Raw genomic sequence first — 14,113 nt, 5'->3', positions numbered from 1 at the left:
TTATCCATTTTCTAATTTTTCACGGGCCGCAAAGGGTAAAAGTGTTGAAAAATAATGATATATTATAACTAGATGAGATATACATTTTATGTTTTATTTTTAATTTAATAGTTACATAATTTTATCAGCAACTTCAATCACTCCACTCCGCATTACATGTATATTTGCACGAAGAGAATTAGTTCAGACACGATTGATTTGTTAGAAAACAATAAAAGTACATAAAGAACTTTATACACGCACTATACATACATATAAACAAATGTTTCATAATCGAACTGTATTTTTTCTGTTAAGACATGCGAATATCGGTCGCAAATCTTGAAAATATAATCATATTAATTAAATAATAAAAAATAGCATTAAGTTTTCTATCGGTGACGATTCAGATTATATACCATTGCTACTGCATAATATTTTTCATATTCAATGAAAAATTTGGTGATGAAGTACTTGTTATTTTGGGCCGCAACAAATGCCATTTCGGGCCACATACGTGTTTGTGCACCACTGGTTTAGAGCATGTATTTCAACGTGTCCTTTCACCTTTTCGAATATGTTCATTTTCTCTTAAACCAATGTTTTTCTTTGCTTGAAGACATTATTTGACACAAAAAAAAAACTTATTCAATCATGTCGTGTATATTTGGTCTTGGGCACTGCAGACATGTCTATAAATAGAAATACGCACACGCCTTCGAAATTCATCATTCAATTCAGAGCATCACACTGCCCTTAACCTTAGCGATAGGCAGATGGCAAGGTCAGCAATAGTTAGGCGGCAAACATCGTGGCCTGGGGGCCCGCTCAAGGAGTGGAGACCATGATTTCAAATGTAAATTACGAGAAATAAAAATGTTAAACCGTGAATTAAATGTACTAAAATGAAACGTGTAAAATAGTGAGAAAACATAAAATTCCGGCTATATAAAATGGGGGTTCCCACTGTATTTGGATTGGAAATTTTTCTCTTAGAGAAACTATCTTGTACGATTTCCTATCAGCGGTCAACCATTATCGAGCTGACTTTCTGTTCTCTAGGACCAATAAAAGAAGAAAATGGGAAGTAGCAAGTTTGACCTGAAACAAGAAGATAATGATTTATTGTACGGACTATTCCAACATGATACATGCTGATGTTATAATTCTGTTATGATAATAGACCCTTGCATAGATTTACTGAAAGCAATAGTGTGCAAGTTTATCTAATAGCAACAATAACTGTTTACACACAAAAAAGCTGATTGTCTCGCCAATCTCATTTTTACAGTGTAAGCGAGACGTGTTTGTTGTTTGCGTTATGCTATGTTTCGTGTTGCGTGATTTCTACTGTCTCGTGAACGTTCCAAAGCCGATAAACTTTTTTGATCTATGCATCCAGTGTTGCAAATCGGACGACGATAAGTATCATTTTGATGGTCGCGACAATACGTACTGTCAGTAGTAAATCTGTGTGAATATCGATACTTTTCTTTCTTACGCCTATCGACTGTTTATTTCCGTTGTTGTAGTAACGGCTAGCGGCCCCCTGTATTCAGCTTGAATAAGCTTGTAATGGTACGTTTACATCTGACACTTATACCGTTATACTTATTTTATGTGTCTGACATAAAATTTCACTTACTGTTTACACCTGCATGGATCTGACATAAAATTCTGGTATACTTCTCGTTGAAATAAAGTCTCGACACTTTATTCAATGGCAACATTGGAATAAATATATGCGGTGTTTACATATGATATTGTAATTTATTCGGACACTTATTTTGTATACTTCTCAAAAACGTTATGTCAGTTGTCAATATGGGAATGTTAAAAAAGAAAGCAGCGAGTGTTATTATTTTAAGTCTTATGGCAACAAAAAGGAGGAAAAAATGGTCTAGATGGGTGCGGGAATGAATTCAGCGACGAGAAGAACTAGGTGCCTTCCGTTTAACCTTTCTAACGCGGCAACTGACTTTAGTCAGCCTATACGCGCAAGTCATCCGCGCGTCAGCTGACTAAAGTCATTTCGATTTTCGTTTGCCTAGTACTGCTTTCGGCCAGGCGCGAAAAAATCTAATATTGATTTAATTTATTCAGAAATCATCCTTCTCTTGACATCTGTCAATGAATAGCCTAAACTTTTGTTCTATCTAATTTAAATAAATATTTTTCGGGAGCGTGTCTTGGATAAAAAAATATCAGTCATCGGGCCAATTCAAACTTGCCGGGTATATTAGTGTCTTATCGCTTCTTAGTGCATGTGCGCCGAAGATATTTGACTGAAGCGTTTGTAGCGATACGAATTCGCGATATAATATGTTATATTGTTTTTTAGTGATTGAAAAACTATTTGGTGCATAAACTGTTATATAGAATATGAGAAAGTTACATTGATCAAAGTGAATTTACAAAACATTTTACAAAAGGAATGCTTTTTGAGATTGCATTCATTCGTCTACCTGCTAGTATATTATCCGCGAGTTAATAGTTTCGGAAAATAATTTGAACAAGGTGTAATTTAAATATAAGAGTCCGCGATTCAATATTTCTCTTTGTTTATTGTTGATTAACATTTTTAAATACTATTTTCTGATTATACTAATAGGTAAAACGGACAAAAGTTGTTTATTTACCTTAGTTATCAGTCATTTATAAAGAAAAGATATGTTAAGTAAATAAACATTTTCACACAATTGAAAATTTCTGTATCGGAAAAATTAAAAACATTTTGTGATAGCATATTGTGTGTGGTCGATATTTTGTCATTATTTTAAAATGGATATCCCTGGTAATTTGAGCGATGAAATGGGAGAAGCAATTCATGATCCTGATTCAGATTATGAATTGAGTGAAAATGAGTACTACGATGATTCAGATACTTCCAGTGCCCCATCAGAAAGTGCTGCTGCCGCCGCCTCTAATTTAAATGTAAATCGTAATGTTGACGATCTGTCTTCGTGGACTACTGGACCTTTCATACCAGTTGTTCACGAATTTGATGATTTCTTTTCTGGAGTCAGCCCGCACACAAATTTATCAGATAGCTCTAAAGAAATAGAATTTTTTGAGCATTTTTTGAATTCAAATATAATGGACAGAATCGTAATCGAAACAAATAACTATTATACAGAAGACATTAGAAGACAAGAACCATCGCCGAAATCACGAATGCATAAGTGGGTCAACACAGACGTCCCAGAAATGTACATTTTTTTTGCTGTAAGTATGTTGATGACTAGAAATCGTCACATCACAATAGAGGAACATTGGTCAACCGATCCACTCTTATCCAGCCAAATGTTCGGGAAAGTAATGCCAAGAGACAGATATACTTTGCTTTTGAGGATGTTGCACTTTTCGGATCCCAATACTCAAATTCCTGGAGATAAATTACATAAAATTAAAATTCTGATCGACCATTGCCGAGAAATATTCAAAAAAACAATGATGCCGCACGAGAACTTATGTATCGACGAAAGCATAATTGTTTTCAAAGGTAGATTGCTGTTTAAACAGTACATTCCTTCAAAACGCCACCGTTTCGGCATAAAAATGTTCGTTCTTTGCGATGTGATGACTGGTTATATATTAGATTTCATAATATATTGCGGGGAAGGAACAGATATTGTCGATGAGCAGGGACTTGGCATTTCGGGAGCTGTGGTAACGACATTAATGAACGAATATTTCGGTAAAGGTCATACTATGTGGACTGACAACTGGTATTCAAGCCCAGACTTATTTAAACATCTTCACGAAAAAAAAACAAATGCTTGCGGAACAGTCCGAAAAAATCGAAGAAATATGCCAACATTTAGGAAGCTCAAGAAAGGAGAAGTGGAGTCAAAAAATAGTAGCTCGCTATTGGCTATAAAGTGGCACGACCGGCGCGAAGTCCATATGTTGACTACATTGCACAATGATTCATTTACACCCACAGGAAAATTCAATAGGCAGACCGGAGAGCCTATACTGAAACCTACATGTGTTATCCAATATAATAAATGTATGGGATCTGTAGATAAAGCTGATATGATGTTAAGTACACTAAGTTGTATGCGAAAATCAATAAAATGGTACAAAAAGGTGGCTTTCCATATCATAGATCTGTTTTTATTAAATTCATATATTCTGTTTAGTACTATCACAGGCAAAAAAACAGGTCTAGCTAATTTTCAGTTAAAAGTAATCAGGCAAATATTTGAAAAATATCAAGTTCCAGCCACATCCCGCGCACAGCAACCCGTCGACCATCCACTGCGCTTATCAGCTAGAGCGATGGCAAAGCATATGCCGGACATAATTCCTCCCGCAAATAAACGGATAAATCCTTGCAGAGTTTGTCATCTTTGTGCGAATACAAAAAAAAAGCCGAAAACCAAAAAATATTCCAGATACATGTGTTCCGAGTGTAACGTGCCATTATGCGTGTATCCGTGCTTTAGAGAATACCATGAAAAGGTGAACTATTAAAATATTTAAGTGTTTCAAAAATACTAAAATGACCTACCTACATATCAGACGATGTTGAAATTTATAAATTAATAACATTTGAAACTATGTGGATTATGTGTTCTGTTTAGTGAATAGTGTATTGTCATGTTATCAAAATAAACCATTAATATTATCAAGTGGGGTGTAAAAAAGGATTTCTCATAATTTATTAAGTGGTCTGGGATTACGGTTGCATTAACTCTGAAGTTTTGAACATAATTCTGTCATCGACGCACTTGTCCGGAGCCGACACGTCAACAAAATGGCGACTGAAACGTAAGTCACACGCTTTTTGTATAACGCGGCTTGTTCGTCATTCTTTATCATAATCAGGTCACAAATGTTTATTTTTAAGATCGTTAAAAATATTGCGACTATTCATAATCACCGTTGAACACTTAAAATATTTTTGATGACTGTATTTGTACATGTTTGACTGACATTTATTGTGATTTATCACAACTTGAAATCATGACGCGCTCTATTGTATTAAAGCGGTATTCTTGACGCTTTGAAAGGGTTAATGTCAGAGTTTAAAATCGAAGATCCAACTCAATTTGTGAACTTTAGTTTGCAAGATTGGACCTTTTGCCAAAAAACAAGACACACAATTCAGAAATGCGTAGAAGAACGATTAACAGTAACATTGCGATATCTAGCACTTGATCGTCATTGCATATTCAATATAATATTATCGTACCTAATACGAGTGCAGGTGTGGGCCAAAATGAATTAGGTAATACCATTTGAAGCGCATTTTTTCTTCACAGAGTGCATCAGAATTAATCGTATGTGCCGAGAACAAGCGATATTTTATTTTCGAACAAAATCCATAGAACACGGCACATCCGATTTATTTCTCATTGTCTATGATTTTTGACAGATCGCTACAGTACATTTATTAACGTAAACGTTGGGCATACATTCATGGTGTACCTATGATTATTGATTGTCCGTTGTTTTAGAAATATACATATGCAATTCACTAGGTACCTGTCAAACTACGAATATTGTGTCAGGTACTTGACATAAAAGTAGACGGTGGTCCAACTTCGGTGATATATCGCTCCAAGTTCGAACTTGTCGAATACGCGGTGTTTACATTTGCGTATATAAGTAGATTGAATAAGTGGTAGGTGAGAGTCGACACACGCAAAATAAGTGGCAGATACAAATATACTTACTGTTTACACTTAAGTGAATATGGTGTCATACATAAATATGACGATATTAGTGTCAAATGTAAACGTACCATAAAACTCTACACTGTCAATTGTCCGATTACGATAGTGACTGATCAAACAAAAATAATGTCAAATTAGTATATTTGTCAATCTTTCTCACTACAGTGAAACCTCGATTATCCACATTTTCGTTTAACCCGGCCGCCGCGTCAGTTTCAATATGAAAGGGGCCCTCTCTGCGGTACCATTTTTCTAAATGCTATGCTTCGCTGTATTATGATAAATACGGCAATTAAAAATAGCTGGTATTACTGTTATCATGCCTAGATACATAAGGTTCGAAGTGCCACACTAAAAAATAGAATCGATTGTTGAATTTAGCTGTGAATACTTGAATAAAATCGTCCATAGTCCCTTGTACCGAAAAATTACGCAGTCATGTTTGTGACGTAAAAACGCGTCATTGTGATTGTGCGCCTATGAAAAGAAATAAATCACTGACACTAATTTTATTTTAGTCATGCTAGAAATGCCGTTAAAAATATTGAAAATAATAGCTTTTATTGTGTCGCATATTATTACAAGTTTTGTTTTATGGGTCGCGTAAAGTTGAGTCCACAGTGGTTGAAATATTGTAATAATTTCTTATGTTCTTTTTTGAGTGTACTTTGGATTTTTACTAGATTAAACTTTTCAGTTTTATTGAGCATTGTGTTATGTTAGTGATTGTCGTTTTATGTTTTATAAAAAAAACAATATTTATTTTGTAAAATCTGCTGCGTGCTTGTAAAAGTGCTATAAAAATATTTTTTGCGTGAGGTTTTAAAATTTTATAAACATTAAATTGCATACAAAGATAATATGTAATATAGTTGAAAAGTCAATATTCCATGATTTACATTTTATATTATGTTGTATACCCGTGTGTTTTTTTTTATACTTACGTTTATTTATACGTTTTATATATTCCTTCATAGTAGTTCGTAATTTATTGGTAAAACTCGCAATCGTCCTAACTAAAATATAATAATATATTATATTTTTTCATTCCGTGTGGACGTATCTTTACGACATATTTACGACTTTCAATAATGAGCTTGATTTATGACTTTCAAACAATTGGGGTGACACATGGCGACATGACCATGAGTAATAAAAATAAATGACATAATCCAGAACACAAGTTCAAGTACATATTTATAAATATTTCGACGACACAGGTTCGGTTTTTTGGTTGTATTTTATTCCCGCAAACATGGTGTTGTAAAGATCGCGGTGAATATTCAACTTGACACGATAAATCACTCCGCGCACACTCAACTCGAATGAAAATATTTTGTATACCTAGTGCGCAGGTGCTGTAAAATACCGCGTAGATTTGAACTGATGCAATCGTACCGGCGAATCTCAATAGATCGAGAGGGTTCGAAAGATCGATGTTTATGAAATTAAAACAACATATTTTTGACAAAGTTATATAGGTGGAAGTAGGCGGATGGATCAGGCTATTTTTTAATAAAATTCTCAATGCCGCATGAAAAATATTTCTTGCGTTATCCACAGGTCAAGGTTTGCGTACCTGACTGCTATACGGTTGCCCATGTGTTACGTACTAGCTGTATCCTACTGGAATACGGTCGCTGGGAAAGGCTTAACTGGAGTTTCGTACAATTCTACGAAAAGGGTACAATTAAAGATTTTTATTTTTAATTGCTCTTGTGAAGGATATTCTGGATGTAAAATAAATTGATGTTTTATTATGTTTTTAATTATCTAGATTTTTCATGACCGGACTATCTTCATCCCCAATTAGTCCGAATAATCGAGGTTCTACTGTATATACATAATATGTTTTTGTTATTTTGATAATCAAATAAATCTCTTTCCTTTTACATTTTTTTTCACCTCGTACAAATTCATATAAAAAGCCAAATACAAAGGATACCTTGGTAGGTACAAAGGGATCATTGCACAGTGGCACCATACGTACAACAAAAACCGTTCACAGTTGTATTGATACAAATAGTTCTGCGAATATACAACATAAATTCACAGGAGTGTGTGCGTATTTTCTATTTAGGAGTACTCTGTCAAAAAAAAGATTGTGTAGTACTGCAATAGGCGACACTGCATCGATCACTATTCTTAGACTTTCGCGCCATTTAAAATTTTCATCGTTAAAAAAAATCAACGGATATTTATTCTTATTATTAAATAAAGGTAAATCACCATTCCGTTCTTATTTCAGAAGTTAAGGCCGCCATATTGTGGAGTTACATTATCACACTTTTTACGAGGATTGATTGCAATCAAGTCGTGGGTTATAAATATGAATTGATTGAAAAAAATCACATGTGAATTTAACCCAGTCGCGAAATTCGAACCTGTGAACTGAGAAACTAGCGTTCCATCCATATCTTCTCCTCGGTGAGAGCAATAATATTTGCGTCTGAAACTTTAAACTCAGTCTAGTTTGCACTTTTCAAAATCATTAATGCGAAAGCGCATCTTCTGAGTAGCGTCATATTGTCATTTTTTTTTTTTTTTGACCATGTCCGATCCTAATAGGATCATATGGGCCTCCACAGAGTAGAGGTTTGTATTAACAGATTTTGTTTTTTACGAGAAATGGGTGTCAGCCACTTGCTCAACCTATTAGGTCCATACCCTGACTCACACACAAACTGAAAAACAATATGTGTACTTGCCAGACCCAGGATTCGAACCTGAGACCCACAGCGTGATAGTCCAACGCTTATGCCGCGCGGCCACCGTGGGTTCGGCTGTTGTCATTTTGGACTAGTTAAAAGTAAAAGTTCACATGGACTTCCCGTTTGATTTCCAGATGCTGAATAAGTCTCAACAGGCTGACCAGGCGGCCATGGAGGCGAACGTCCCGCAAGACGTTCTGTTTAAATTACTACAGGTATAATTCATGTCAATCTCCTTTGTGAATAAACTATTTTGGTAAAATGACAATTCCCCCCAATATCAATGAGCTAGACCGTTTGAAAGTAAAAAGTATAGAAAATATTGTAGATCCTATTCCCATGCACCTACCTACGTGGCATCGTCTTAATTAACGTTGCCGTCAACCTGTTCAATAGTCTGCCCTTAAAGCTGTTTTAATACCTACATATTTTATGTAGATACGTAATTATGCAACCCTAATTTCATCCACCCACCGCTTCGTCGCTCCCCCTTTTAACCCTATACATAAGATGAAATTGATCTGTTTCTGGTGACACCCCTCCACTCTGGCACGATATTCATACTAAAAATTAACGTTCAGTTTGGATATTTAACTTTGGTTATCGTTGAATCGTTCTGATGATGGGAGCCCCAAACATCTGCCGAGATCGATGACTCGAAAATTATTGTAGGATTAACAAAGATTGTCTCAAAACCATTATAATAGAGTTCTACAATGTGAACGACAGTTGAAATAGTCACCGAATCAAAAACTACCCACCACTCCACTGTGAAGCCTAGATTGGTACATTGCATTTGCGATTTATGGTAAAATATCACATCAATCAATATGTATTCCTTCCATTATCCCTCTCTCCGCCTGCTGTTTGAGGATTTATCGAATGCTAACAATCAATCCTTCTAATAAAGTCTGCTTAGATTCCTCCACGATGTGGATGTCCATGCTTGGGGAAGAAATAATGGTGGTTGACCTTTTTTTAACACATAAATATCTGCACGTTGGGGGGTCCATATGCTCGATTTGGAATAGGTTTATAGGGCATTTTTAAGCTTGCAGGTTTCTTACCAGCTTGGCAAAATACAGCAGCTTTACGCATACTCAATCTGACCAAATCTGAAATGAAATGCCTGTATTTCACTCAATTAAATACTCGAATCTGACAGTGGTGAAGGGCTGACGTAGGCTGTGGAGCTCTGAAAAAAATTGTGCACGCTAAATTTTGTCAGTCATTCTTATTTTTTTTCCATTGAACTAAGAATACAAATTGAATTATAAAAACTAACCGACACGATTTGCAATTTGTATTCTTAAATATCTTGTGTGCACTATTTATGTCAGATCTTCCGAGCCTACTTCCATCTTTCGCCATAGGAATCTGGCCAATTAACACATCTGAATCCGACCAAATGAAATATCTGAATCCGACCAAATGAAATAACCTAATTCAACCAATGTTTTTGTTTGTTTATAGACCCAGCAGCAAGAGCAGGCTAACAAGATGATGCAAGGAAACGTTAATCATTCCAATCGCCACTTTCAGGTTCACATACTTTACCCTCAGTAGCTTAATTCAATTATATTTCATCAAATTTTAATCAAAACCATCAGATTCATTCCTCATATCTGAAATGCAACATAACACCAATGGGTTACATTTTGCTTGGCTTGAATTTTTGTCACCATGATATTTTTTTAATTTTGTTAGACATGCTCGTAAAACTACTTCCTGGATTATGTGTAAATGTCATGTTGTGTATATTATGATTATACAGGTAATATGAAGGAATTTTACACCTCAATTAAAAAATTGTTGTCAATATTAATAACATAACAACAAAGTAAAGGCCATCTACATACTATGTATACATTTAACAGCGTGAAAAGGTTCCTTTACTCGAGCATACATACGGTGTAGGCCATTCGGAATTATGGCACTGTTTCCATTCGATCAATCCATGGAGAAATTCATCAACAGACGCGCGTGCTGGCTTTGCTGTGTATGACGTATTTTCTCTCTGGTCACATTATTATGATATTACTACATTACAATGTTTTTGCTTATATGTTTACGCGGGAAAAAAAAACAACCAATATCGGGGAACCATTTAACCATAAATATGCGCAGATGCGATTTCTTCTCGTGTGCGCAGGAATTGGGCAGAGCTAGTGCGATTAATATTACGGTTGCTATTGTTAACTGTATTTAAGCTATGTCTATACTCGCTTTCATCTTCGGATTTCCTTCAACTTGTAATTTTTCTTTTAACACAGTAGTTTTGCGCATGTTTTAGATTGAATGTGTTGGACGCACTCCTTCAACTATCTACATGTCTTGTACGTCAAATAGTTTTCAATTTTTCACGAGAAGCAGTGTTGCCATCTATTTATATACTGATTATAATACAAAGATGTAAAAATTATAGTATATTTCTAAAAAAATTATAGTTCACAGGAAGTTTTTCATTTTGAGTCCTTCAAAATTATAGTATCTTTGGCTTATTTGGCGTAACAGTATAGTATAATATAATTTACTATTATACATTTTTCCCGGAATTATTTATTGAATTATGTACGCTGGCATTTTCTTCACGTCCTCACATTCTCCCTTCTTGAAAATGGTTTGGGGCAAGCCTACTCGCACGCAACGCATGCCCTGTGACGCATTACTCTAGTGAACTAAAAAAAGCATGAACGTAGACATAGTTTTCCATGAAGCCGTATTGTATTGCTCTCTCTCGCTCGGCGTCCCTCTGATATTAATGCGGTATGTTTATAGAAACCCATTCGAATGTTTTAAATATTAATACCTTTTTTAATTCATCTCTTCAGGTGTCGCCAATCCCAACAGATTTACAAACGTACATGAACAATCTGCAACCGTCGCGTGAACTTCTACAGAGGCCCGAAGCGCAGGCTATTATGAGTAGTGAGTATACACTCTTCTTATTAGTCTCATGTTTACCCCTAAGTACACTACGTGGCGTCTAGAATTTTCTTGACGGAATCGAACCTTTGTAGATTTTTTCATGAGAACCGAAAATTTGAAAAATGTAAGACAGGCATTCGACACAACACCAACATAAACCGAACTCAGAAATGCCAACAAATGTGATTTACTCCATAGATTCAAACATCAAAAAAATCACCAATGTCAAATATTCAAACTGGCTGAATATCACCGAACAAAAATGTGTCATCAAATGAAGATATAGTGATTTTGTGGTCGAGCCCAAGAAAAAATATTGGGTGCATCTATCAATTAAAATTATATAAACATACGGTGTTTCAATTCTTGAAAGGATATTTCTCAATCTCCTGTATGCTTACCATTTTGACATTTTCACACTCTGAGATTTGACAGGTTGATACGACCAATACCTGAACTACGAAAACAGTTAGTACACCTAATCGCTGCAAAGTCAGTGCATTTTGACAGCCAGTATTTTAATTATTCTCTCGATGACATTTCTGATGTGCACCTTCTTACTTTGTTGCATGTGCGAACGGCTGTTTTTTCAACTAACATTCATGCGTCGACTCGGTGTTCATTGGTATATCAAATTTCATGTGTTTTTGAATGCCAACTAAATCACATTGCCGTGTTGCAGTTGTGTATATGAAACCGAAAATGGTTTTACAGATCTGATCATGAATGCGTTTGAATGATATCTTGCAGGTCTGAAGCAGGGTGAGATAACTCCTCAGCTCCTTATCCAGCAGATGGGCAACCCAGGTCTACGCACCAGGCAGCGGGAGGTGATCGGTTCAATCCTGAAGGTGTACCACCAAAACCAGAACCAACAGACCTCCTCCCCCCGCAATCGACTTCACTTGCCCCAACAGCAGCAGCTGAGGGTCAGCCCTCTGCCGCCCAACGGTACCCTCATCAACACCTATTCTATTGTTATTTTTTAATTTTGTTAATTTTAATACTCAAAAATATTTATAGGCTATGCAAAATACTTCACGTCATAATTAATTCACTGTTGGATGAAGGCCTCTCCAAGCTGATTCTGTTCCTCTTAGTTATATGTATTTATTGATGATTTGTGATGGATTGGATGTGAACATTTGGCATTTGCCACAAGTTATTAAAAAATCTTATGAATCGTTCTTATTGTTTACATGCAGCTTATTGTGTTTCACCTATAATGGCAACAAGCCCAAACACTCTGGCGGTCCATCATCCAGGTAATTATTTTATTGTAGCATAACGTACAGGCATTCCTCAACTTCGACTTAGTTATATTCCTACACTTATGATGTAAGTTGAGTTGGTCATAATTCAAATATGAAATATTTAAATTATCTAATTGAAAAAACTATTTCAAGCAATAATCGTTTTAGTCCAAATAATATAATACAACATTTTTCGTTTGCCAGTGCAAAATGTCGATGAAAATTATCTACATCATCACCACTGGGAATTATGTAAATAATAAACACAACTGTAAAGTCTGACATCGAAAATGGCTACACCAAACCACAGTCGCCCCGCACCATACCCGATCTTAATCAGGCATATCACAGGACCTACGGTTGGCTGTGAACCACCAGCAATTAGTTATGATGGGGAATACTACCATCGAATTGTATTAAATTTATGTAAATTTCCTGCAATATGTACACGTACTAATTTAATTATATTTATTATTAATAATATTCTTTATTATAACAAAACAAAAGACAACGGAATCATCGAGTGGCATGTCGACAGACATACGATTGCAGACAGTGGATCCACAAGATAGAAGAATATAGGCCTTAATTAGAGTATTGTCTCTTGCAGCGATTCCGCAGCGCATCCCGTCCCCGCGAGAGTTACAGGTGCACACGCAGAACATCATGCAGTCGGCGCTTATCAAGAAGAAGCTGGAGGAGCAGAGAGAGAACTTCCGCCGCAGGCAGGAGCAGTCCCTCGCCCCCGCTATATCAACCCCTGCAGCGCCCAGCCCCACCAAGCATCAGCAGGCCGCCATTGCCTTCACACCCACCTCGGTCAGTCTTTCTTTTAACTCAGAAGGTTGCAATTTTCCAGCAGGAAATTTTAGCAGACAGAATAGAGAAACTCAAGTGAACAGTTGTCAAAATAATTGTGTATATCATACACAGGGTACAACTGATGCTGTTTATCGAACTATTATGACAGTACTGCCAGGATTAGAAGATATTATTCCCCACTTGCTTTTGATAAATTGCGAAATATCAAATACAATACATGGCAATTTTTTTTCCTATGAGTTGAAATATTTTTAGTTATATGACAACATCATAATGTCAAATGATTTGTACCTTTCATTGCCATGTGACTCTTTCGCCGTGATGTCATTTTGTCATTTTTCATCTTCGCAGTAAGACATAATTGTCCTACAGTCACTTTTTAAAACTTTTTGCATTATTATTATATATATATATTATTATTAAACACATCGAAACGACTTACAGCATGCACAAATAAGAAACGTCAAATGCTTTCATGGTGAGAACGATTAGGGAAGCGTGAGGGGATTTTAATTGACCAAGCTGCCCCACATCAAGTTAAAGTTTTCACATTCGGATTTCTTTGTTTGCGAGAAAGCAAAATTGTATCGAGTATTGATTATCGACACAAACCCATTCTATCCATGTCTAAATGTTGATTGTCTATGAGTAACATTTGTAAATGCCCCGCAAAAGTGTGCATGATGTTGTGTCATTGAAATTATCTGTCTGAGAATGAAAGGGTCACTCTGCAACT

The 14,113-nt window shown here is 35.8% G+C and overlaps 1 protein-coding gene across 4 annotated transcripts in view; it reads left to right on the top strand.

Annotated features, from left to right (window-relative positions):
• Positions 1 to 14,113, top strand: part of LOC147069386 (uncharacterized) — a 44,927-nt gene that overhangs the window by 24,869 nt on the left and 5,945 nt on the right. For 2 of the 4 annotated variants that reach the window (XM_085950787.1, XM_085950788.1), the window contains exons 15-19: positions 8,509 to 8,589; positions 9,848 to 9,916; positions 11,206 to 11,302; positions 12,053 to 12,253; positions 13,166 to 13,374. In XM_085950787.1, coding sequence (XP_085806913.1) covers positions 8,509 to 8,589; positions 9,848 to 9,916; positions 11,206 to 11,302; positions 12,053 to 12,253; positions 13,166 to 13,374 — 657 coding nt within the window. The remainder of the gene's footprint in view (positions 1 to 8,508; positions 8,590 to 9,847; positions 9,917 to 11,205; positions 11,303 to 12,052; positions 12,254 to 13,165; positions 13,375 to 14,113) is intronic. The other 2 variants (XM_085950790.1, XM_085950789.1) reach the window with 2 other exon arrangements.

This window comes from Rhyacophila brunnea, unplaced genomic scaffold (genome assembly GCF_057557595.1).
Source record: "Rhyacophila brunnea isolate RB1 unplaced genomic scaffold, BYU_Rbru_1.0 scaffold_23, whole genome shotgun sequence".
Classification (NCBI taxonomy): domain Eukaryota; kingdom Metazoa; phylum Arthropoda; class Insecta; order Trichoptera; family Rhyacophilidae; genus Rhyacophila; species Rhyacophila brunnea.
This window is presented reverse-complemented; position numbering and strand designations above follow the sequence as displayed.